At 46.2% G+C, this 27,182-nt stretch overlaps 1 protein-coding gene across 1 annotated transcript in view; it reads right to left on the bottom strand.

The window, feature by feature from the left end:
• The window catches only part of LOC308252075 (ubiquitin-conjugating enzyme E2 E1), a 58,668-nt gene extending 51,559 nt beyond the window's left edge, over positions 1–7,109 (bottom strand). The window contains exons 1-3 of the mRNA XM_080676059.1: positions 6,931–7,109; positions 5,631–5,817; positions 1,425–1,475 (exon numbers count right to left, since the gene is read on the bottom strand). Coding sequence (XP_080532185.1) covers positions 1,425–1,475; positions 5,631–5,782 — 203 coding nt within the window. The 5' untranslated portion in view covers positions 5,783–5,817; positions 6,931–7,109. The remainder of the gene's footprint in view (positions 1–1,424; positions 1,476–5,630; positions 5,818–6,930) is intronic.
• Between the last annotated feature and the right edge of the window lie 20,073 nt (positions 7,110–27,182).

Raw genomic sequence — 27,182 nt, 5'->3', positions numbered from 1 at the left:
ATTAAAGTGTATTTATCCTATTTCTAAAGAGTAACCAATCCCATGAAAACCTTTAAATTATTTACAATTTTTAAATTTGACTGCACCTACTTGCAAGAAAGCCATAACACACTTTGATAAATGTTAGTTCTGAAACCATGCTTCAAAAACTTCATAATCTGATCAGCTACAGCTGCCTGAACTCACCAGAGACACGTGGAAAACACGCTACCAAACAGGAGAAACAACTACAGCACAGACCTCGAATGGGGAATACCCATGGATTCAACACAACCAATCAAGGGAAGCTACAGGCTTCCATCTGAAGGACTCCAATAAAACAAAAAAGGGGAGATATTACAGCCCCAAGCTTTACCCATTTCTCCACTTTCTCAACATCCTGAAAAGACTCTTTAATAGCCAGGAAAGAAATCCTCAAGAATGACTGCGTGGTTCAGTTACAAACTATATTATAAGAGCATTTCAAATTCGAAATGATTTTCCTTACAAAACAGGACAAAATTTTACCAAAGGACGTCCCACACCTGACCAACATTAACAGCATACGTAACAAAAAGGCAATTGATGTTTCCGTTTACTCCATTTAGAAAGTTCAGTGTTAATAAGCAAAGTATTTCATTTAGCTTTCAACCTATTTCCACATGCTTGATTCAAATTCTATGTATGGCCAGGACACAGCATTTTTTCGTCGGTAACTTCTTCTAACCCTATACGTTTAGCACACTTCTAAAACTTTAAATCCCATTCCAATGCCAATCATGAGAACGGAGAATGAAGTTAAACGTTATACTTAATTTTAAAAAACTGGAGTTACAGAACCAAACAAGTAAGCTTCCTTAAATAAATGGCTCTTATTATAAGTCTCCTCACTTCTCTGCTGATTTAGTGAATTCATCAAGTTTTCCACCTTGACTCAACAGTAAATAACAAAATGCGTCTTCTGAATAGAGATCAACAACCCTTTGAAAACTAGTATCAAACTGTTTTGAAACTGAACACACACATACTGTGTATAGTCTGAGGGAGCCAGTGTTTGATTTGACTCTATGCTCTCGTAGCAGAGAGCATAAATAACATTAAGATAGCAAAGCAATTTTCTAAACCAACATCACCCTTAATGACATATGAAAGACCCAGGATTAGACAAACGTACGTACACCTTCATATTCACTTTACAGTTTTGTTGTATGTAAGAGTGTCCACTTCAAATAAATCTATTACTTCTCTTAAACGTAACACTGAGACTGTCAGAAGCTCATCAACACATTATACTCAGGTAAATAAATTTCAGCTGATACTTGCTGTTAGCACGAAACAAGCATTAACCAAAGAATAAAAGTAAAAGTTTATAAAAATAATAAAAACCCAAGGAAAAAGTTGGAAGGAAAAAACCCAAGTTAAAAGAAATTTGAAAGCAAGCTCACCTGCAGTTAGGTGGAGGGTCTAAAGTGATATCGGCCAGTTCCTTCTGAATCCTGGTCAGGGAGAGAGAAAACGGGACACATTTAGGCGGGGGCAGCCTCCCACCAGCAGGCCTGGGTCCGGCCGGTAACCCCAACTCCTGCCAGGATAAGCGGATCTGCGCCGAGGGAGGAGGAAACCGCACACCGAAAGCTTCAGGGCCCTCGTTTCGGGGAAAACACTTCTGCCCTGGCAGCGAGTCGGCAGCCCAGTCCCTTCTCATCATCTGCTATGTCCGGGTTCGAACCTGCCTCGCACGCCAGGGCCGTCCTGGGTCTTGTGTTCTCCACTGAGGAAACACTCTAACAGCTCCTCCGCGGACCAGCTTTCTGAACCGGGCCAGATAAAGTGTCAGGACGCACTCATCCTTCCCCGGCACCTCCAGTCCCTGGACGGCAAGGGGAGCCACCGCCTGGGTGGGCAGGACGCACCCCCGCCCACCCCTCGGGGCCCGCCGGGTCACCCCGGGCACCTGGGACGTCCTCTTGGCACCCCCCCTCCAGGCCGGCCTGTGTCCTCGGTGACGAAGCCAACATGGCCGCTCCCCGCGAGGCCCCTCGAGGCCCTAAGGGATCTGGGGTGCCTGGGTGACGCAGGCCTCTAGGGGGACCCCTCGGTGGCCGCCCCCAGCCGCCCGGGTTCCCTGCCCCCACCCCGCGCGCGCCCGACGGCGGGGGCCGCGCGGGCGAAGTTGCGGGCCGGGGTGGGGAGAGCAGCCGGGACGCCGGTGACTCCCCAGCTCGCCTCCGCTGCGCCCCGGAATCTGCACCCCGCCGCGAGCAACCCCGCCCGGCCCTGCACGGAGGCCGGGCTCCCGGAGCACCCGCGGCCGCACAGGTGCACCGCCCGGCCGCCCGCCCGCACGCTCGCCCGCTCGGCCCCCCTTTCCGGACCTTCTTCCCGGACATCCTCGAACTTCCCTCGGGTCTGCCCCCCTTCCTCCTCCGCCCCACACTGAACGCAGCACCCGGGACTCCCCCTTTTCTATCTCGGCACCCGTCCACGACTTCACAAAGGCCCATCCCCCACTCCTAGGCCGACGCCGCCGGGCCGTTCACCCGGAGCCCTGGCCTTTGTCTTCTGCTCACCTAGGCGCTTAGAGCATCAGTTAGGACGACAAAGTTTGAGGCCTCTAAGCCTCTTCCACCTTCGAAACGGTGCCTTCTGTTTTTATAACTTTTCCTGCTCCTCTCATATAAAGCCCTACAGGGCTATGGTTTAACTTAAAAATCTCACAGGGCAACACCGTAAAAAAAAACACACATACACAAAAAAACCTAACACACACACACACAGATACACACTCTAAAGGCAATCTGAATCATAATGGCCGCTTTTCTCTTCCCAAAGGTTTTCTGAGGGCAGGAAGGCAGGCCGGCTGGAAGCGATGGGGAACAGGTTTTAGAAGGCACTGTTTTGCCCAGGTGTAAGTGAAGAGAATTTAAAGGTGGTGATTGGGAAAGTTCTTTAAACCTTCCTGTTGAAGAACATTTCCTGCCCCCTACAAATCTGGTGAACCTGGGAAAGGGGTTTGCTTACAATCTCTACTGAAATCTTCTTATCTGTGCCCTGCTAAATTCTACTGCCTCCCATAAGCATTTTGGTTGAGATATTTGGATCCCTGCTGTTTGGCTCATTATTGTATGTTAGACGAAAAGTTTGGGATCCTGGTTTCCCGATTCTTTACCTGCCTGCATATTAGAATGACTGTCTATTAAGACCTACATAGATAGGAATAACTATCCACTCCCCTAGCACAACTGCTATAATAATACATACTGACTTCATTTCTCCTTGTCAACCCAACCTCTAGTACAAAAGAGTCATGAAAAACTAGTTGCTTAATACCTGAAAAGTGTCATACCAGACAGCTTTATCCACTTCATCTCTACAACAAGCACTTGCACATGTTCCACAGAGTAATTCTTGTCCAGACCACTCTCAATGGGGGCTTTCCTTTCCCAGTGGCCTAGAAACCACTTCCCAAAATGCAGGTAAGTAACCTTTGTCAGCCCATTCATTGATTAGCCCCGTGCTGGTTCTACCGTGGTCGGCAAACTGCGGCTCTCATGCGGCTCTTTGGCCCCTTGAGTGTGGCTCTTCCACAAAATACCACGGCCTGGGCGAGTCTATTTTGAAGAAGTGGCGTTAGAAGAAGTTTAAGTTTAAAAAATTTGGCTCTCAAAAGAAATTTCAATCGTTGTCCTGTTGACATTTGGCTCTGTTGACTAATGAGTTTGCCGACCACTGTCCTAGTATATGTGCTCCTTCCAATTCAACCTATTTCACAGAGTCGCTTCTATAGGGTCTAAGATCAATTTCCCTTATTCTTTCCTGGACACATTGTCCCTCTCCATTTTTTACCTTTACTATTAACCTTAGCTCTACTTTAACACGATGAGCTAGTCTTTCAGCAAGATATCCAGAGCTAAAACCGACATTAACTTTATAGGTAATATTACTGTCTGCAGCTTCCCGCCTTTCTTTTTTCTACACCTACCATCTTTCTCAGGCATTTCCAAGTAAGTTTTTAACTCCCTTAGTATAAATAGACAAATTGTCTAGTGACCAATCTGTAATTTGCTGACACAAAGCAGGCTGTTTTATATCTGAAACCTGTTCCTTTGCCCCCAAACATATACAATGTACAGCAGGGACAGTTAGCAAAATATAAAAACACTAATGACCGAAAGCAAATATCCTGTCTTAGTCAAGTCAGGCCAAAAGCTGTGGATCTAGGAGCCCAGACCCTGGGAGGGTGATGGAGGAGAGGCAGTTTAAGGAAGGCCACATCCAAAGTGGGCAGGGTAGGTGCCAGGTTCTGGGAGAACCAGCATATGGGCTCATCAGTGAGGGCCTGTTAGGACTCCTGGGAAGTGGATATGCAAGCAAGCCAATCCCCTGAAAATGAAAACACTCTGGCCAAGGCATGGTGCCACTCAATTCTAGACCTCTACAGTCCACACTACTTAACATGAGCTAAAGTCACGCCTTCATCTGCCCATGGTTTGGTTACCAAAGCACTTTACCAACATTTCAAATCTCAAGTCAGGGAAGATGACGGAACAAACTTTCAAGTTCCAGGTTCACTCCTCAGTGGAGAGATCTAAAGCCTCGTGTTCCATCTTATTTTACATTCTCTCAAGAAAGATATCCCTATCTAACCCACCTTTTGGATTCTTTACGATCTTCCTGGTTTGCCCCTTTAAAGTTTAATGACTGTCCACCTGAGAGCAGTAAGGATTTATGAAATGTATGGGGGTTCCCCGGAATCTGCTATAGATTCTTTTAAGGGTCACGGGGATCAGAGGATATTACTGAAGGATGGTGGATGTAAAAAAAAGTAGCTTCTGTCTTCCAGAGACAGAAGAGGAAAAGAATAAAGAAAAAAGAGCCACCACTTGAATTCAACTTCAAAAAACACACACAAACTCAAGGTTTTATAGCACAAAAGAGCATGGAAAAATTTAAGTCTCCCCGAAATTTGGTAAATTGAATCTCTTAAACAGAAGAGACTCCCTCAAATAACCTAGAATTACCATTTTACATCACGTATCGATTGATTCATTCAGTGGCCTCAACTCTCCAAATCAGAAAAATCTCTTTAAATTCCACACGAAAACTTGTGTCTCCAACTATTAAATTTTTTTTTTTTAGCCCACTACCATGAGTTCTTTATTCCTTATGCGATTTCTGGGAGAAAGCTCTATTCAACAAAGATCTGATGTGCAACAGGTGAGGAGGATGTAAGATGGGACTAGAATTCATTTTGATAGAGTTGTCTGGGCAGGTATTAGTAATTAAGTGCGATGACAGCCCTGGGGGAGGGAAAGAGGTCACAGATTAGTGATTAATAGCACAAGTAATTTGAAATCAAGTTGAAGGGTCAGTAGTAGAAGTAATGAGGATTCTTACAAACTTCAGGAAGAAATGTGAGAGGCAAGTCACAACAGCTGCAGGTGGACAATGATTAGAAGAAGAAAAAAAAAAAAACAGAAGAAGCGATAGAGAAAAAATAGGGAGGGCTTACAAGGCCCTTTTTTTTTCATTTTTAAGAACACATGAATCGTGAGGAGCATTTAAGTCTACCCTCCTTGGGAGGGAGACCACATAAACGCAGCGAGAGGCAGTTCGGGACATAGGAAGCCTGCGGGTGAAAAGTACGGTACCTCTTGGCGCTGGTGGAGAGGAGTTTGGAGTTTTTGCTCATGCTGACTTTACTCTCCTTCTTCTTGGGGGTGTTTGTTTCTTTCTCGGTTGGCTGGTTGGAGGACGAAGATGAGGAAGAGCTGGTGCTGGCCCTCGAATCGTCATCCGACATAGCGAACCCCCCCCACCCCACCCCGCAAACAGCCCCTGCAGCGGGAGGGAGACAAAACAGAGAAACACCACCCTGCAGCCAGTGTCAGCACGGACGCGGGTGCCGTCGGGGGGCTGGGCCAGGGGTGCGCCCGGCCGCCCACCGCCCTCCACTCGCCTCTCGAAGTCTTCGGGCCCATTAAGGCTTCTGCAGATTACACGCGCCTTGTTTGTTTATTTTGGGCCCCAAGTGGGGGACACGGAAGGAAAAGGGTCGCGAGCGAAGCGTGCGGCCTCTCCTCGTCCCCAACCCACCCCCTCGCTGGGCTCCCCTCGGGGCTGGGAGGGGAGCAGCCCAGCGGGCGGAGGAGCGGGGCGGGGGCGCGGGTGCCGGGAGGAGGGGGGGCGCGGAGGGAAGGTCCCGGCGGGCGCCGGCTTCGAGCGGCTTCCCGGGGGTCGCGGGGGGTGGGGGGCCGGGAGCAGAGTTTGGCCAGGTCGGGAAGAGGAGGGGCGGAGAGGAGTAAGAGAGGAAGCCGAAACAGGGGGACGGAGGCGCGGAGCGGGGCCCCGTGGGGGAAGGGAGAGGCCCGCGGGGCGGGGGGGCAGGGGCGACCGGGCTCAAGGTCCCCGGGCCGCGCCCCGACGCCCCTCCCGCCGGCCTGGCCCTCGCCTCCCGCCCGGGCAGCGCGGCCGCGGCGGGGGTTCCGAGCACACGCCCGGTCGCCACCCCGGGTGGGGGTGGGGGTGGGGGATCAGCCTCCTCAGCGAAGGAATAACAATGAGCCCGTCCGCCCCAAAGGGGTTCATTCCCGTGGCCCCCCGCCCCGGGGGGGAACGGGGCTCCCCCAACTCCCCCTCCCCCGTTCCCGGCCCCCTGGGCGGCCAGTGGGGGGCTCCGGGGGCAGCGCTGACAGTTCCAGCCACGATGCCCCCCCCCGCCCCCGTCGCGGGCGGCCCCCGCACCCCACGCGGCCCGGGGTCCCTGCCCATCCCCCGCGGGCTGGCCCCGGACCCCTGGGGCTTCCCGGCCCCGCTCCGCCCCCCCTCCCCCCCCCCGTCAGCCCCGTGCCCGGCGGCCCGGGCGGCGCGGGTCGGGGGAGGTGGCGAGGGGTGTCCCCGAGGCCCCGCGCCGCGGCCGGGGGGCGGCGGGCATCGGGGGGATCCCCGTACCTCTCTTTGTGTCTGGCTGCTCCGTGCCGCCGCGGCGGCTGTGCTGCGGCTGCGGCTGGGCCTGGCCACTCGTGTCTCTCTCGCTGGGAGAGAAGCGGAAGTGCAGCAACAGCAACTATTAAACAGGCAATGGCTTCCCCCAGCCACACACGCTCCACACACACTCCTCCTCCTCCTCCCGCTCCTCCCGCTCCGCGCCCTCGTCCCCTCCCCCACCCGCCCGATCCCACCCACCCGCGCTCCCCGCCCCTGCACATCTCCGGGCGGGGGGGAGGGGGGGTGCGCGAAGGGACCCCGGGGGCTCCAGGAAACCCTGCCCCCTCCCCACTCTCACCCCCACCCAACGCCTCCTCGGGACGCCTGGGACGAGGGCGAAGGGTGTGAATTTTCTCTCAAGTGGTTTGGGGACCTGGATCTCGGGCTGGAGAGGGGAAGCCCTTCCGAGGGGCGGGTTGGGGGGCGGTGGGAGTGATTGGAACTGTAGGCAATCGGGGGTCACCAGAGGAAGTTCTTTCCAATAAAGGCTTTTGGAAAGGGGGGGTGGTGGCAAATTGGCGAAAAAAGATGGTAATCTAGTGGCAAGGACTTGAGCTAATGCAGCGGGAACTCCTAAAAAGTGATCGGGTTAAGGGGGGAAAAGAAATCCCAGGGCCGGGCTTTGCTTTAAGCTTTTCCCTTTGGCAGTTTACCTGCGAGGCGGTCGGTGGGCTTGGGCACGCCTGGGAGAAAACCCCAAACAGGTCTTGTGCTCAAGCACGTGCAATTTCACAATTTTAGATTCTTCCCGTCACTTTATTTAGGGAGTGGTGGTGTTGTGTAGAAGTGATACGAAGGATTTCGTGACAGGTCGAAAAACAACGTGTAACAGGCTCACAAATGTGAGAAATCCCCGGGAATAAACCTTTTACTACTGAATTGGACTGAATTTAGAATTGTTGGTGTCAGTTGACTTGACACACAAAGTTTGATGGTTGGAAATTGGATTTAAGCCTTTTGGTGACTCCTGTGTCTTCTTCAGCTACAATATAAAGGCTATTCAAATCATCATTTTAAAAACAATCAGTAATTCTTCTGAATTGTTCCTAATTTAGTGTTTTTACCAAGATTAATTTTTTTTAAGATGAAGGCATCAAAAGAAGATTAAGCCATCAAATTACGATGTTGTTATTTCAGTTGGAGGAAACTGATGAGACATGTGCAATGCTACACATCCAAGGTCTGTACCTTAAGGAGACCGCCCAGTCACATTTCCAGGGGCCACTCTAAATGATCTCCTTCAAGCGGCCATCCTTTTCCATGGCAACAGTGGCTTCAGTTACCCACAGGACAACACACGACATAAAACCTATGGCATACCCACTAACCAGGAAAACAAGCATACTTACCACCTCAACACGAAAACTCCCACGTTATCAAGATTCATAAAGTAATTGGGAAGGCTGCTTGCTCAATCCTTACCAGGAAACGGTATACTAGGAATTGTCAGAATCAAGTCCAGTAGCTGGGAAAAATCTATTGATTATCACTTTAGCCTCTAGCCTCCTGCCTGCAGACAGAGCTACCTACCCCTCAGTCACTCAAATACATAGGAAATTTGAAAAAATCCCCAGACATAGTGTTTGCTTTCAGGAGACCAGGTAGAATATATAAAAACAATGACATTCCCTGCTGTACGCTATTTGAAAACAAAACAAAATCTCCTTAAAACCAGATTGTGGATGTTTTGTACTTCTGATGAGAAAGATATAAGTTCAAGAGAAAACAATGAGCAAGTGTAAGTATGAAATAAACTCAGTTGGGATGAAGAAAATAATCTAAAGACAGTTATTAAAATTGAGACTTTCTTACAAAAATTTGGATTTCTGATACATTAAAATGCCAGTCTCCACCATGATTACAACCAGTAAAAAGAAAAAAAAATTCATATATATAGAGAGAGATGAGAGCCGACAGAAAACAGAAAATAAAAAAGTTCCATTTGCTGATGTGACGAGGATGGTGGGTGAATTTTTTTCTTCAGTTGGTTTACAGAAACTGTATGCTTGGATACTAACCACAATAATATTTTTGTAAAACAACTGAATATGGTACTTTGTGTTGCATTGTTGATGCTTGGGGTTGGACTGGTCCCTGGGAAAATAAATCATGGAATCAAGGGCTCCTCCACAATAGGGAAGTGCTCCCAGCCACCAGTCTGGAAGGACACAAGCCTCTTGTGTGTCCTGGCCTTTCTTATCCCTAACCCTGGTTAGTTCTTTATGGTTGGGGAATGACCTACTGAGGGGCAATAAAAACCTCAAAATGTTTAGAAAAGAACCCACTGCTCTCAAAAGACTAATCTTTATGTCAGATTATTTTAAATATACAGTTGTCTCACTGTCTCAGTCATAAAATAAAAATAAAAACTCATTCACCACCTTCTAGCTTTTCTACTTATTAACTAACTACAAGGCCAAAGGAGCTAAACTGACCTGTCTTAGCTTCAGTTTCCTCATCTGTAAATACCTGGGCAGAGTTGCTAAAAGGATCAAATGTGTATCTATAATGAAGGTGGTTTATGAATTGTTATGCAAAGTAAATAACCCTCCCTGATCCTACATCTTAGGAATTTTGTTCAGACACAGGGTGACTTAGAATGGATGAGAAACTAGAATGGAAGAGAAAGACAGCGTCAAGGAATCATAGGATTTTATTTACTAGAAGGTGCCTAAGATATCTCTGAGTTCAAAGTCCTCATGTTACAGATAAAGAAATTAAGGCAAAGAAGCCAGTATGTCTTGTCCAAGGTCATGCAGTAAATCCATGACCAAATTTGGGCTATCGCCCTTGTGGCCCACAAATAATTTTGTCAGTTCTGGCGATATTGGGAGATGGGTGCAGCGGGGAGGAGAAGGCTCAATTTTAGTTTAAAAGATCCTTATTATTTATTTCGTATTTGTGGATATAGTTTTAATACATAGTACATGCTCATGCTGTATTCTCCTAAAGAAAGCAAAGGGTGCCCTAACCGGTCTGGCTCAGTGGATAGAGCGTCGGCCTGCAGACTCAAGGGTCCCAGGTTTGATTCCGGTCAAGGGCATGTACCTTGGTTGCGGGCACATACCTGGTGGGGAGTGTGCAGGAGGCAGCTGATCGATGTTTCTCTCTCATCGATGTTTCTAACTCTCTATCCCTCTCCCTTCCTCTCTGTAAAAAAATCAATAAAATATATTAAAAAAAAAAAAAAAAGAAAGCAAAGGGTATGCCACAAAATTATCCCTCTGCCCCTCCCCCAACTCTGTAGTAGTCTATGCTGGGGGAGCAAGTGCATTTATTTGATGCTTTGATAGGAATTTACACGTAAAAGATGCACCCAGTCATAGAAGCCCAAGTGGTGCAAAGCTGTGATAACCATGGGCTTTGAGAAGGTGGCTTCGGTTTTTACCAACACCTATTTCCGATTCTCAGAATGATCCAACTCCCTTCTTCAAGCCATCTTTAGAGTATCGAGCACTTTTAAGTAGAAGCACTTGAAGGTCAAGGTGCTGCCTGATCCCTGGGAGGTGAAATAATACAGTTGATTCAAAAGCAAGAGACCCAGTCTCACTTTTGAGCACTCCTATTTATGTCTTGCTGCTTACACTGAACTTCAATATTTCATAAAGGCCACCATTCTCTCTGGCCAATTTCACACCCAAAAAATTGTCAAGCAGCCCTGCCCGGTGTGGCTCAATTGGTTGGAGCATCTTCCAGTGCATGAAGAGGTGGCCAGAGAGTTTGATTCATGATCAGGGCACATACTCGGGTTGGGGTGAGTATTGGAGGCAACTGATGTCTCTCTCTGTCTCTCTCCCCCCCCCCCCCACGCCCTTCCTCGCTCTAAAATCAATTAAAAACAAACAAACAAACAAAACAAAAAAAAAACATGTATCCTTGGGCAAGGATTTAAAAAAATTGTCAAACAAATTAACATTTCTTTCTTTTTTCTCTCCTCTCTCTTTTTTAAACAAATTAACATTTTTAAATATGGATTTTAGACTTACCTTATGGCTAAACAGAAAGGATTTCCTTTTGTGTCAAAAGAAAAAAAATCTTATGTTTGGAATTTTAAAAGAATTTTTATAAAGCCTTTCTGAAAAGATGGATTCACTTCGGAGTTTGGTCCACTTTGTCTTATTTTACGATGCTCGTTTGCCCGAAAAATCCATTCCTTATAGAGAAAGATAAGGAAGGTTCCCAAAGAAGGGTCAATTCCACGAAGCCTAATGAGATCTGGGGCTTTTATCTTCAATTCGGGTCATTTTCCCATAGGCTTTCTTTAAAAACACTGGTCCCTTTGAAAAAACCTTCCCTAAGCACTGTCAGACTTTATTGGTCCTGAATGTTGCTATCACAGGAAGCTAGGGCAGCTACATTATTTTTTCTGCCACACGGAGGCATTGAACAACCATGTGATTTTCAAAATTTACCAAGACTTGATAAAAATCTAATGCTTTCTCAGGCGTGGACGAAAAGGTTTGTTTGATGTCGACAAATGGATAGCATTTAATATGAAAGCATTCTTTTCAACTTATAATTTAGCATCTCAACTGTATGGCCTATTCTCTAAACAAACTTCCTTCTTCAACCTCCTATATATTGATAACATAAGGACAGACTATATTGGAATATACTAGATTGCAGTTTGAGCTATTTGGTTCATTAATCTCTGAAACCTTTTCTTGAATTTGACACATTTCGGGGGGAGGGGTGTTGTTTTTCTTTTCTTTTTTCTCATTTCTTTTTAAACTTAACACTTTTTTAGTTACTAAAATTTGGAGGAATAAAATAGTAGGGAAAATTACTTTTATTTCACATTCTTAATTATCTATTGTGAAACTTTTTTAAAAACATCAACATCTTGTGTGGCTCAGCGGTTGGGTGTCGTCAACCTATGAACCAGGAGGTCATGGTGTGGTTGGAGCACATGCCCGGATTGTGGACTGGATCCCCAGTGTGGGGTGTGCAGGAGGCGGCTGATGGATGATTCTCTCTCATCAATGATGTTTCTATCTCTTTCTTCCTCTCCCTTCCTGAAATCAATAAAAATATATTATAAAAAAAAAAAAAAGATCTTGGACCAGATCCTTTACTGGATGGGAAAAAAATATTATAAAGAATATAATTAGGTCAATTGAAAAAAATTATCGAGTATGGAAGTTAGATTAGATTGACGTTCTAAGTCAATGTTAAATTTCCTGAAGTTGATAACTACAGTATACTGAGGATATTCTTGCTTTGGGGAAATACACACTGAAACATTTCAGGGTAAAGAGCCTTGATGTCTGAAAATGATTTAAATAGCTTGGGAAAATAACTGACAATGTGTGTGTGTGTGTGTGTGTGTGTAGAAAGGAGAGAGAGAGAAATGTTACAAACTGGCAAATCTGGGGAAAGGGTACATCAATGTCCTCTGTATTACTCTTGTGACTCTCCTGTAAATGTAGTCACCTCAAGAAGAGATTGCCAACTCATTACATGTCTCTGTATTGTTTCACTTCTTAAAATAAGTGTGCACTAGATTAATACATTTAAAAAATCTAACCACTAACTCTTTAAAGAACAAAATATATATGGAAGCAGAAAATCTCAGGAAGTCACTGGGGAGACTGTGGGTAGATTAATTTATTGAAAGACTCAGAAAATTAAGGGTGGAGAGAAGGATGAAAAGTAGGTACCTCGACTTTACAGGGTGGCTCCCCGGTGAGCTAAGAAGCCTGGATTTCATTAAAGGATAAAAGGTACAAGGGAGAGACATCAGAGGCATTTGAGCCTAAGGGGTATTTTTAAAAGATTAGTTTGGTAGAAAAGCCAGAAAGGAGCAAAAGAAGTCCAGGAAACTCCAAAGAAGCCATTGAGGAGTGCAGGCTCAGGGAAGCAGCTCCTAATTCCTAATTCTCTGCGCTTATTTAATTAATCACTGTGTAATGTTGAAGCTCTGGGAATGTAAGCCCCGTGATGGCAGAATACACGCCTGCTTAGAAGTATTCTAGAACAGTGCTTGGCACTTAGTAGGTATACAGTATAAAATTAGCCTGGCTGTCATGGTTCAGTGGTTGATCCCTATCCCAGGTGTAGGTGGCAGCCAATCAATGATTCTCTCTCATCATTGATGTTCCTTTCTCTCTCTCTCTCTCTCTCTCTCTCTCTCTCTCTCTCTCTCTCTCTCTCTCTCTCTCTCTCCCCCCCCCCCTCTCTCCCTCTCCTTTTCTCTCTGAAATCAATATAACTATATATTTTTTAAAAATTAACGAAGGTAGGGAATGAAAACCGCACTTGTCCCTTCTTCCTGTCCCCACCTCCTCTGTGTCCCAGCATTCACACATGTGTGAGTGCACCATCATCAAGCAGTTGACAAGGGACATGTGGGCTCGTATGAGTGTCCCCAGGATGAGGCCTGGAGTGACACCCAACCCCCAGCATGGAAGGGGATTCAGCCTCGTCCTCAGAGGTTCAGAATGCCCAATTAGAAGAGCTCTAGAGATCATCAAGGTACCCCGTTCTATTGACAGACGTGGAAGCTGAAGTCCAGAGAAGTGAGATGAGTTTTCTGAGGGTAGGCCTAGTTTGCAGCAGAACCAAGAGAAATCAAAGCAGACGATGGGGACTTGTGGAATCCACATCTTTTTTTGGGGGGGGAGGGGGGAGGGGGGGGTTGCATTCTAATGGAAATGTTTGAACTGGGAAGGTAAGTTCTGAGAATCCCAAAGAGCTGATAACCCAAACAGCAAAAATAAAACACCATCTATGTTGATTCCACCTTAAAAACAGAAGGAGAAGCAAAATTCATTTGAAGATGGAATCCACGTCTTTATAGCTCAAGCATGCAGCAGCAGCCAGGGACTATGGAAGCCAGGCAACCTCCGTGGAGGTAAACCTGCTCTGTTCTATCCACCCAGCACTGCCTTCCATGGAGCTGGGCCCTGTCAGGGTCTTTTATTTTTTATTTTATTTTTTTAAAAATATATTTTATTGATATTTTTACAGAGAGGAAGGGAGAGGGATAAAGAGCTAGAAACATCAATCAGCTGCCTCCTGCACACCTCCCACTGGGGATGTGCCCGCAACCAAGGTACATGCCCTTAACCGGAATCGAACCCGGGACCCTTCAGTCCGCAGGCCGATGCTCTATCCACTGAGCCAAACCAGTTTCGGCCCTGTCAGGGTCTTTTAGCACCTCAGCAGGGGGCATTGGGCTGGGCACAGATTCCTGCTCAGTCTCTCTCTCTCTCTCTCTCTCTCTCTCTCTCTCTCTCTCTCTCTCTCCCTCTCTCTCTCTCTCCCCCTCCCTCCCTCCCTCCCTTTCTCCCTCCCTCCCTTCCTCCCTCTCTCCCTCTATCCCTGTTTCCTGAGTTACACTCACTGACTTGAAAGCAACCCTAAATCTCACATTGAGGTGGGGACAGATACTTGCCCAATGTAACTATGAGGGTAGATGCTAAGATTCCTATATTCCCCAGTTTCATTCCTGACTTTAGTCACCTCGAGAAGTCTTTTTAGATCTTGGTGAAGTAGAAAAATGAAGTCTTACGTGCTCTCCTCCCAGGAGCGTGCCTGAGCCTTTCCTTTCCCCTTCTTCTTCCCCCACAGGTTCACATCTCCTAAGCTCTGGGAGACCCCACGAGGCTTGCAACCAGAAGAACAATGGCCAGTGGCAGCCCCTCCAGGGCTAACCACCTGAACCTGTCCCCAAGGCCCCCCCTTTTTAAAATAATTTAAAAATATATATATTTTATTGATTTTTTTTTACAGAGAGGAAGGGAGAGGGATAGAGAGTTAGAAACACGGATGAGAAACATTGATCAGCTGCCTCCTGCACACCCCCTACTGGGGATGTGCCTGCAACCAAGGTACATACCCTTGACCGGAACCCTTCAGTCCGCAGGCCGACACTCCATCCATGAGCCAAACCGGTTAGGGCCCCCACCCCCCCTTTTTTTTTAAAAAAAATATTTTTATTGATTTCAGATAGGAAGGGAGAGAGAGGCAGAAACATCAATGATGAGAGGGAATTATTGATTGGCTACCTCCTGCACGCCCCCTACTGGGGATGGAGCCGGCAACACGAGCATGTGCCCTTGACCGGGATTGAACCTGGGACCCTTCAGTCCACAGGCTGATGCTCTATCCACTGAGCCAAACCAGCTAGGGTCCCAAGGCCCCTTTTTATCTGACTTCTCAGTGAGCCAAAGCAACCCAGCCTAGGCTCATATTCCCACCGAGGCTCTCTCCTGTAGCTGCTTCTATTCTAGGCCCTTCCTTGTTTCAGTGTCCTCAGCTTTAATAAATGTCCTCTCAAAATAAAAAAAAAAGAAAATGAAGAAAAATGAAGTAAAAAAACAGGTGGGGCATCACCACTTTAGCTTGTGGCTAAGATCAGACATCACCACAGGGCCCTCCAGCGGCTGTGGGAGGCTAACAGCTGGGGAGGCCCTTGCCCCTTTGCCCCACTGCCTCGTTCTTCTCCACTCCTCCACCTTATTTTTTTTTTAAATATATTTTATTGATATTTTACAGAGAGGAAGGGAGAGGGATAGAGAGCTAGAAACATCGATGAGAGAGAAACATCGATCAGCTGCCTCCTGCACACCTCCCACTGGGGATGTGCCCGCAACCAAGGTACATGCCCTTGACTGGAATCGAACCTGGGACCCTTCAGTCCGCAGGCCGACGCTCTATCCACTGAGCCAAACCGGTTTCGGCCACTCCTCCACCTTAGAGGGTAGCAGAGTTCAGGGCAGTTAGAGATTGAACAGAGCGGTGTCTATACCCACACTGCTCTCATATCAGTCACCTCTCCAGCATCCATCAGCCTCTGAGCTTTTGTTGCTGCATATGCAAAACTGGGATAATAAAACTCACTTTATGAGATTTTTGAAGGTTAAGTGAGAAATGCTTAGTCCAGTGCCTGGGATGGCCCAAGTGCCTGATAAACGGTAGCTATCCTCAGTTGAATCTAACATGTTATCTGGGCCTAATGTATTTTTCAAGACCTAATTCAGTGACCTCAAACTTTCTTTGGCTGTTCCAGAGTTAACAGATCAGAAGACTACACGCAGTCAAATCTCACTTAGATGCCGCTTGGCACTGTTTCTTGTCTGTTGAGAAATTGTAAGCAAAGAGATGGGAGGAGGACCACTGCCTTATTCCAGCTCCAGCCCAAGCCCAACTCACGGGACTGAGTAACGCCTGCTGATTGGCTGTTACAGTGGCAGGAGCCTCCGAGAGAGCGTGAACAAACAGGTAAGTCAGAAGACATGTGGGTTTTGCCCAGAAATGTTCCTCTATCAATGAGTGAGTCAGAAGGACCCAAGTATGTGATGCTTCCGCTTAAATTGTTTGGAAAACTGTCAGGTGACAGATCGTTTCAGAGGATTTGTGTCTCCTACATGGAATCAATTCTTTTTTTTTTTTTTAAATATTTTATTGATTTTTTACAGAGAGGAAGAGAGAGGGACAGAGAGTTAGAAACATCGATGAGAGAGAGACATCCATCAGCTGCCTCCTGCACACTCCCTACTGGGGATGTGCTCGCAACCCAGGTACATGCCCTTGACTGGAATCGAACCTGGGACCCTTCAGTCTGCAGGCTGATGCTCTATCCACTGAGCCAAACCAGTTAGGGCTGGAATCAATTCTTTCTCCCTAGATGGAACATTAGTTAGTCCAGCCTCTTAAAAATGTTCAATCAAGAGATCCTTAACAAAACCGCAAGTGGGGATCTTCAGAGATATTGAAAACATATGGACCTTCTCTGGGAAATTTGTCAATCACAATATGGGCAAGTGTGGAAAACGTTGGTGACAATGTTTAGGTTCTTTAACATGATTACTTTCCCCTATATGATTTGCACCTTGGATTCCCAGAAGCAATAAACCTGTTATAACGGGCACTTTCTGTTTGAAAAAGTCATTTTCTGCAACATCTGCTCAGGTTCTTATGACAATCTAGGGGAGAGGTTTAGAACTTGGTAATTTGGGGGCAATATTTGTCCTCCTCTGAGAGTTCTTCATTTTTGCTAGGTTTAGGGGTTGAGAGCCATAACTTTTCTTTGAAAACAGTTTTGTTTTGTTTTTCCATATAATTACACAAAGTAAAGATTTGTATTCAGAAATGCTCAAATAGTGAAAAAGCTACTTACCCACAACTCTGGGTCACTCCTTGGCACTGCTGTCCTTGAGTGATTTAAGCAGAGAGAGTAGAAGGATCCTTTCTAACACTGAGTTTTACATTCCAATATTTAGAGTTTATTTAGTTCCAGTTGTGTCTTTAAATCTTGGCGGGGTTGGGGGAGGGGTGATGGTCTAGGAGGTATGTATTTAAGATGTTATTTTTGGAAACTACTAGAGAATGAAATGAAAACTTGCTATTTTCCTTGAACGTGGCATGAAAGTAAAATAAAGATTTTTATGAACGTGGAGGTGAGTATATTTGCTCTTCTCAAACTTTCTCACTTGGAAGTGAGTGGTTTAGAACAGAGCCTGGAATAGGGCATTCAAATTCTATAGACTTTTCTTAGCTCTGTCCCTGACTATGGACCTATCTTTTGTTTGTTTGTTTTTATATTTTTATTGATTTCAGAGAGGAAGGAAGAGGGAGAAAGAGATAGAAACATCAACGATGAGAGAGAATCATTGATTGGCTGCCTCCTGCCTGCCTCCCACTGGGGATCGAGCCCGCAACCCAGGCATGTGCCCTTGACCAGAATCAAACCCGGGACCCTTCAGTCCACAGGCCGATGCTCTATCTACTGAGCCAAACCAGCTAGGACTATGGACAAATCTTTACCAAAATTATCAATCATTCTTTTAAAAAAAAACAGAACAAAACAAAAAACCCACCCTGACGTGTTTTTCTCAATGGTTAGAGCATCAGTCTTCGAACCTAAGGGCCAAGGGCAGGCACCTGGGTGGCAGGTTCCATCCCTGGCCCTAGGGCCGTGCAGGAGGCAACCAATGGATGTGTCTCACTCACATTGATGTTTTTTTTTTTCTCTCTCCCCTTCCTCCCACTCTCTCTAAAAATCAATGAAAAAAATATCCTCGCTGAAACCGGTTTGGCTCAGTGGATAGAGCGTCGGCCTGCGGACTGAAAGGTCCCAGGTTCGATTCCGGTCAAGGGCATGTACCTTGGTTGCGGGCACATCCCCAGTGGGAGGTGTGCAGGAGGCAGCTGATTGATGTTTCTTTCTCATCAATGTTTCTAACTCTCTATCTTTCTCCCTTCCTCTCTGTAAAAAATCAATAATAAAAAAAAAAAAAATATATATATATATATATAAAATATCCTCAACTGAGGAGCAAAACAAAACCCAAAAGACAAAAAAGCCCCAACTTGCTTTAAAAAAAAACAAAAAACTTGCTTAGCGCTCTAATGTGTTTACATTATAAACATGTTATTATTGATACCATCCCATCACTTATTTATTGCACATCTAAATGCTATACAGTCCCCAAACTAGATGGTTTAAATGTGGCCCTTTATTGCCCACCCAGAGTGGCTCAGTGGTTAAGCGTCCACCTATGAACCAGGAGGTCATGGTTCGATTCTGGGCACATGCCTGGGTTGTGGGCTGGATCCCCAGTAGGGGGTATGCAGGAGGCAGCCAATCAATGATTCTTTCTCATCATTGATGTTTCTATCTCTCTCTCCCTCTCCCTTTCTCTCTGAAATCAATTAATCAATCAATAAATAAATGTGGCCCTTTATAGGAATGGCTAGAGAGGTTTTCCTTAATAGTACAGAGTAGTTTTGTTTTGTTTTTAGTGCAGGATTTTTGTGTCCTCTTTTTATGAAAGATGCATGAAACTCCCACTTGTGAAGATGTGGAAGGCAAAGCTGTGCTGTGTGTCACCATCATTGAGTGGATATTTGGACATGGCACTGGGCTATCTCTGGATCAACTTCAATGCACAGCTTCTGCTTTCTAAAAAGACCCCTTTTTGCTGGTTTATTTATATTTTATTATGAAAATTTTCAAACTCATAAAAGTAGGAAGACTAGTACAAGGAGTCCCATATACCCACTCCAACACTGACATTCAAGAATTGATATTTGTCCTATTTGCTTCAACAATTTTTTCACTAAATCATTTCAAATTATAGACATTGAGACAACTTACCCCTCAATTCTTCAACGTGCTTTTTCAAAAAACAACCACATACCATTATCACACCCGGCAGAACTAGCAATAGTCCCCTAGTATTGTCTAAATGTTCTGTACATATTCAATTCTCTAATTTTCTTTTAGGTTCAGATCAGTATTCTAGTTAAGACCCTGCACATTGCTTTTGTTTGTTTGGCCTCTTTTAATCTAGAACAGCCCCCAACGACCCCACCTCGCCCACTTTTTTTTTTTTTTCAATCATGCCCTGGCTTGTTGAAAAGACACTCCAATTTGTATGGCAGAATGACCCACATTCTGGATTTGCTTGGTTGTTTTTCCTCTTGCTACCGTTTCACATGACCTCCTATCTCTCTTATGTCCTGTAAGTTTGAGGTTTCACAGAAAGGTGTGATTTATTCCACTTAAAAATTTTTGGCAAGACAGTCAGTCATAGGTGACACTCTGAACTTCCCATTGCATCACATCAGAGGCAGAGACGGTTTGTCCCTTAAAAGGCCTCTCTCGAGAAGCAGAAACATGTACCATTTCTCACTCGACTTAAAAACACCACTGGGCCTGAAGCCAGAACTGTGAATGTCATTTAGCCTCTCTGATCCTCTGTCTTCTCGTGCGAGACAAAAGCAATTCTAACCTCTGTCACTTACAGGGTTGTGGTAAGGACCACAGGAGAAATAATAGTAACGCCACCAATAACTACCATTGATTGGGCAATCACCAGGTGGAGCCCCAGGCAAGAGCTTTCCATTCACTATTTCAGTTAATCCTCACACTGACCATGAGAGACAGGTACTGGTATTATCAACTCCAATGTACAGATGAGGAAACTGAGAGACAGAGTGTAAGCAACATGGCCAAGGTCAAACAGCTGGTAAGAGGGAGAGGCAGCGTATGAACTCAACCAGCCTGATGGCAGAGCCGTGCAGGAAATCATGGTGAGTCCTGAGCAAAAGTGAACTGTGGACACAGAAATACCAGCTGTTGCGTTAGGGGACTGAGAGGATGATTTTTCTGCGTTTGTTTTTTTCCTTTCTAGTTTTCAGACTGATGTTATTCTATTACTTTAACAACCACGAAATGAATAGGCATTTACAGGGGAAGACATACAATATGGATATAAAATAACAATCAGAATCATTTATTACTTACCTGTGCTAGCGGTACTGACAACAGAATAAAAGGAATCACATCAACAATAATAAAAACCTTTGCCTAGAGGGAAACAGACATATGAAGTGACACCATAAACAGATATTTGGCATTTTCTTCTTCACGTTTCTACTCCTTTTGTCCTCTTTTATTTGACATATGGCTCACTTCATAAAAATGTTTAAATATTGATTTCCAAATAGCTTCCCTTGGTCCTAAAACAATATGAACAGACCATGTGGCTTCTGGAAGGATCTGTTCTGCTGTTTCTGTATTAAAAAAACACACGTTTTGGATGTGTGTGTTTTTTTCTGCCCTTGGATTTCTGAATCAAGAGAATTAAGTCAGTTAATTCTCCCTAAACATGATGACCATGCGATTTCTTTTTAAAGGTCATGGCTAAGGCAAAGAAGTGAGATTGTCAGTGGGTCCTCTGGGTTAAACCTTTCAGATGAGCATCTGTCCCCCTCCAAGGTGTGAAATCATACTTGGCGTCTGGCATCTAAACCCCCAGAATCCTCAGCCAGGCCATCGCACATTATGTCCACACACAGTCAAGATAGCTGTGGCTGCTGCGTGCATTCAACCAAGATCTTTGCCACTGGAGTCACGAGGTTTGCCCCACTATCTTCCCATTCTGCTTCAAGTATCAGAAATGTAAATGTTTGCCCAGATGGCATGGCTCAGTGGTTGAGAGTCGACCTATGAACCAGGAGGTCAGGGTTTGATTCCCAGTCAGGGCACAAGCCTGGGTTGTGGGCTCAATCCCCAGTGTGGGGCATGCAGGAGGCAGCCAATCAATGACTCTCATCATTGATGTTTCTATCTCTCTCTTCCTCTCCCTTCCTCTCTGAAATCAATTTAAAAAAAAAACAACTACGAAAAAAACCACGAAATACAAAATGTTTAATTTGCTAACTATAATAATCCTAACCCTGGAAATATTTATTATAACATATGAAAGCCAGTAAGATCTTTGAAATAGATTTAAAAATATATACATCAACCCATGAAGCGGGGGGGGGGGGCACCCAAATCTCCCCAGGATGTAAGGTATTCACAAAATTGAAAAATTATAATTATCTTTTATCACGACTGGATGGTTATTAAAAAAATGGTTTCTTGAAAAATTTCCATAGCCTATTTCCTCTTTAAAGCTTCTAAAGATGATGGGGGCGGGGAGGGGGAAGGGGTTGTGCAGTTTTATTAATTATTACTAGCTGAAATGTATTAGTTACTTTCTATGTTCAAGCACTTCACCTGTCTTATTTCACATAATCTTTACCACAGCCCTTTCAGGAAGCTGCATTTGTGGCCCCCAATTTACAGATGAGAAGATTTAGCTCTAGAGAGGTTAAGTCACGTCAGTCACACAGCTGTGAGGTGCCCAACCTCCCAGCTGCCTATGGATGACAATAAACAATGATTACGACTTTCATCCACTGAATTTCAATCCCCAAGAATAGGCAAACTCATGATTTAGTACAATGCCTTGTGGTGCACCTACAGCAGTGGTCGGCAAACTGCGGCTCGTGAGCCGCGGTTTGCCGCTCTGTTGACTAATGAGTTTGATGACCACTGACCTAGACTCTCGATTCCAATAATTACAGGCTGTTGTTGTTCCTTGTGATTAAGCCCCTATCCCAGTGGTCGGCAAACTCATTAGTCAACAGAGCAGCAAACTGCGGCTCGCTGTGGCTCGCGAGTCGCAGTTTGCCGACCACTGACCTAGAGCAAATCAAGGCAGGGAATCAAGTTGCAAGATGCAGCTTTAGAAACTGGGACTCAGACTCCCATTTTCCCATTTCCTGCACGGTTTGGAGGCGGCGGGGGGGGGGGGGGCCTCCCCCACCCCACCTGGGGCAGCCTGTGGGGTTCTTCCTGAGGACTCTCCCAGCCGCCCCTGTAGCTGCAGCTGCTCTGGTGTCCCTCCCCTCCCGCCTTCGCCTCACAGCTCTGGCAGGCACCCTGCCTTCTTTCCCCTCCTCTCGGGTTTCACCCAGCAGCCAATCAATACATAGTTGTTGAATGAATAAATGAATGAAAGCTGGAATGAACAAACAGCTGTCAAACCAGCAACAGATGGAAAAGTACACAAAGGAGCATAAATAGTAAGCAGTTTGCCTAAAATAGCCTCGGCCTGACCAGTGTATAAATGTCATCAAACTTCATGGTAAGTTGGGGAACGTTTATTTCTTCTGTATTAGAATATCATGTTTTTGACTTCGCATTTCATACTAGGATTCAACACCTCACTTGCTGTGTGACTGGGCCCAGTCACTTCATCTCCGATCCTTGTTTCCACAGTTACAAAATGATGCCAGTCAGTCATACCTCCCAGGTTGTCCTAAGGATCAAATAAGGTCATGCCCGGTGGTGCTGGTTAAACCGCAGTGCCCTCGGATGCTGTCCTCGCCATGCATTTATTGCCCCCTGCTATTTGTAGCCTTTGTGCATCTAATTGGGGGGACCTAGGTGCATTGTTCAAGAAGGGTGGTGTTGCCCTGGCCAGTGTTGCTCAGTGGTTAGAGTGTTGCCCATACACTGATGGGTCTTGAGTTCGATTCCTGGTCAAGGGCACATACCTGGATTGCGGGTTTGCTCCCTATCCTGGGTCAGTGTGCATGCTGGAGGCAACCTGTTGATGTGTCTCTCTCACATAGATGTTTCTCTCTCTCTTTCTCTCCTTCCCTCCCTTCTACTCTCTCTGAAAAGCAATGGAAAAAATATCCTCAGGTGAGGATAACAAAAAAACAAACAAAAATAAAACAAGAAAAAAGAAGGAAGGAAGCCGAGAAAAGGCCCCTGAAGGCCCCAGAAACCCTTGGACTCTTGATCTTCCTTGTCTCAGTCTCACTTATAACCACTCTTCTGTCAACAGGCTGTCCAGACTGACGGTCAACAGCCAGACTGTAGAATGAAGCCAGGCAGTCCCCCTGGAGACAGTCATCGCTGAGACAAATGCCTGGCTTGAGCCCTAGCACCTGCCAGGGGGACATGTCCCAGTCCTCCCCGGGAGGCAGCACCCACCTTCCCTTCCCCACCACCCGCAACTGGCGCAAAAAAGGGGAAAAGAACACTCAGGTGCATTGTCTTTGATGCATTCTAACTTGTTTCTCCTCCCTGTGGGAATTTCCCTGGGTTTGGGAAACCATTTGCTCGGGAAGCCTGCTCCAGCGTTCCGATCTTAAAGAATGGACACGGTGATCGAGAAAGTTTGTCAGTAAAAGGGGGGGTCTTGCAGGGTCTTCTTTACTCTCCCTCCCCCTCCCCTTTGCTCCCAGTCACCGCCTTCTCCTGCCTTCTGTGTAAGAGGAAACCCTTTGAAGTGTCTGTGCAACAAACAAGAAACTGCTTCCTTTCCTTCCACCGACGTTCTGTGCACTCATTTTTCAAACTGAAATAAATCTTCACAGAAAATGGTTTTGGTGGGCTCGGGAACTCACGTTTTCATTCTCAGCCCCCAGGCAAGCATTTCACCCAACGATCCCTTACGTTTTCTAAAAAGTGCAAAGTAAAGTTTCTCCGGCAAAGAAAGACCTAGTATTTTCCTGGGCCTTCTTGCACACAGAGGCCCCTTAGACAATATTTACATCTACGTGTGGGTGAGCTGAGACTGTGCTCGGGGCAGCTGGAATAAGAGAGGCATTGATGGGTTCCAGTAAGGCTGGCCGACATGGAAGAGTAAGGATGGTGTAACCCGGAGAGCGAACGCTGGGTTTGCGAAAAGCATCGAACAGTCACCTAGCGCTCCTGTGCGGCAGGCACTGTGCTGAATGCTCTACGGATACCTTCTCATTCTAGCCTCATGACCACCCCTCGAGGGACAAATCAATGCTCCTGACTTACAGAGACACAGACAAGCAGGGGATCTAAAGTCCCAGCCTGACTCCAGACCCTGCTACTCTCTCTTTTTTTTTTTTTTTTTCCTGTTAATCCTCACCCGAGGATATTTTTTCCATTGATTTTTAGAGAGAGTGGAAGGGAGGGGGAGAGACATAGAGAGAGAAACATCGATGTGAGAGAGACACACCGATTGGTTGGACCTCATCTGTGCCTAGGACTGAGCCTGCAACCAAGGTACTTGCCCTTGACTGGAATCAAACTGGGACCCTTCAGTCCGAGGGCCAACGCTCTATCCTCACTGAGCCAAACCAGCTAGGGCCAGACCCTGCTACGCCTGTGTGACCCGTGGACCAGCAGCCTTGGCCACATGGGGTTGCTGCTTAGAATCTGCATTTTACAAGACCCCCGGGCAGCAGCCGGTGGACACATTTTACCGCTGCTGTTTATCTCTAAGGATACTGCGGCTCAGAGCACATGTTCTAATTCTGACCTTCACGGGACACTGTTTTTTACCTTTCTGCACCTCCAGTGCTCATCTGTAAAATGAGGATGGCGCAAGATTGTCGCTAAGAATCCAATGGAAATTACTGCATGAATGGTAGTGATAAAAAAAAATCGGTTTTCAAAGAGTTACTACTGAGTGACAATTAGAAGTAATGATACACAGTCAGCATAGGAAATTTGAAAGAAATGAAGAAAAGATAAGCCTCGCCGGTGTGGCTCAGTGGTTGAGCGTCGATTCATGCAGAAGGAAATCACTGGTTTGATTCCTGGTCAGGGCACATGTCCAGGTTGTGGGCTCAATCCTCAGTAGGGAGCATGCAGGAGGCAGCCGAATAAGGATGGTTCTCTCTCACCAATGTTTCTATCTAGCTCTCCCTCTCCATTCCTCTCTCTCTAAAATCAATAAAAACATTAAAAAAAACAACAACGAAAGAAAGCATGAAAACCCTTCCATCAATCCACTATCCTGAGATAACAGCAGAAACATTTAGTTGCATTTCCTTCCAGTATTTTCTCCACACATATGTGCATGTGTAAAAATATATTATTTTTTACCAGATAGGGATCATTCTGTCTTATGCACATTTGCATCCTGGATTTTTTTTTCTTTTTCTCTTCACATTTACATGATGAGCATTTTTTAAACACTTTAAACCAGTGAATACACAAGCTGTCTCCCAGGGATCCGAAAGTTCTTTTCATGTAGTTTTCATTACTTCCACTGCAACTTAGGAACTCAGATTGGACCTGCCCTGCGCTTGAGTATCTCAGGGGAGGACCCACTGTGTTTGGCGGGAGAGCATCCTGGGGGACTAAGGCAGGCCCCGGACAGCCTCCGGGTTCCGTGGTGTTAGGGCCCTGCAGAAGCCCACGTTTGTTCTGGGCATCACGGCCCCTTTCACCTGTGGGACAGAGAATGAAAGGTGGCATTCCAACTGTGCAAGCTTCTCCAAAGTAGGACTTGTCTGGTTTTTGTTTTTGCCTTTGTTTTTAAGTCTCTGTACCCCTGCGCTCAGAACTGTGCCTGGCACATAGTCGGTATCCAATGCATCTGATGGATGAATGAATGGATCAATAAATGAGTGAATGAATGAATGAATGAGAAGAAGGTGGGCAGCTGCCTAATCCTATATAATAAAAGCGTAATATGCTAAGTGTCTGACCGTTCGTTCATTCGACAGTTCGTTCGACTGTTTGACCAGTCACTATGATGCACTGACCACCAGGGAGTAGACGCTCCAACTGACCGATAGGTTAGTTTGCTGCTGGGATCCAGCCTATTGGGACTGGGTGAGATGGGCCGGACATGCCCTGGAGCCCTCCTGCAATCCCTCCCTGGCCAGCTGGCCCCCATTGGCCCCAATCAGGACTGGGCGAGAGGGCCTCCGATAGGCCCCAATTGCTAGCCAGGCCGAGAGACCCCACTGGTGCACAAATTTGTGCACCGCTAGTGATATATATTAGATATCTCCCCCACTCCCACCTAGGCCTCAAACATCTCTCTGTGGCTCAAATCCTACCATGAGATGGTTTCTGTGCTGCAGTCTTCAGAGAATGATTTTGAAGAATGAACCTTCCTGAGAGGTCTACTTGTTTCATTGAATAGCCTCTGCAAATAGGCTAAGGCTGGCTGGGGCAGGGTGCCGCGTGGGGCAGGCAAGAAGGAGTCAATGGGGAAAAAGGGGACATATGTAATACTTTCAACAATAAAGATTTAAATAAGAAAATAGGCTAAGGCTGGGATTTTAGAAAAGTGCTTTACTCCAGTTTGCCATAGTCAATAATACTCTAGGTCAGGGGTCCTCAAACTTTTTAAACAGAGGGCCAGTTCACTGTCCCTCAGACCGTTGGAGGGCCGGAGTGTAGTTTAAAAAAAAAACTATGAACAAATTCCTATGCGCACTGCGGGCCCGGGACGAGTCGGCTGCTAAGCAGGACAGGCAGCGGCACCCAGCGGGCCGGATAAATGTCCTCGGAGGGCTGCATGTGGCCTGCGGGCCGTAGTTTGAGGACGCCTGCGAAATCAGCTTCATGAGCTGAGTTCTCTGTCCTTTGAATGTTTACAAATTGTGTCTGCATTGAGGGTGTTGTCTCCGACCTAGGAGCAAGGAGACATTGCCTTTAAAAGCTCAAGAACTAGACAGAAGGTTCAATGGAATCTTCCCAATGGAAGGTCTTCGGGGGGTGACATTGTTTCACCTGGCAAGGCTGGAATAATCGGGAATGAGAAAGAGTGTGACTCCCCACAACTTGGGGACTCCTCTTGGAAGGGCAAGTGAAGAGCAGAATTAGGCAGGGCAGAGGGCACCCCTGAAAAGAAAGGTGGCTCAGTCAATGTGGGCTTGCTCCAGGTCATGTCTTTATAGAGAAATCTTTTCTTACTCAGCTCTTTTTTGTTTTTTAATTTCAGAGAGGAAGGGAGAGGGAGAGAGAGATAGAAACATCAAGGATGAGAGAGAATCATTGATCGGCTGCCACCTCCACTCCCCCCATGGGGGATAGAACCCACAACCCAGGCATGTGCCCTGACTAGGAATTGAACCATGACCTCCTGGTTCATAGGTCAATCACTCAGCCACGATGGCAGGGCTCTTTTTTTTTTTTTTTATTC

This window comes from Plecotus auritus (assembly GCF_963455305.1).
Source record: "Plecotus auritus genome assembly, chromosome: 6".
Taxonomy (NCBI): domain Eukaryota; kingdom Metazoa; phylum Chordata; class Mammalia; order Chiroptera; family Vespertilionidae; genus Plecotus; species Plecotus auritus.
Note: the sequence above shows the minus strand (reverse complement) of the source record. Positions and strands in the feature narration are given on the sequence as shown.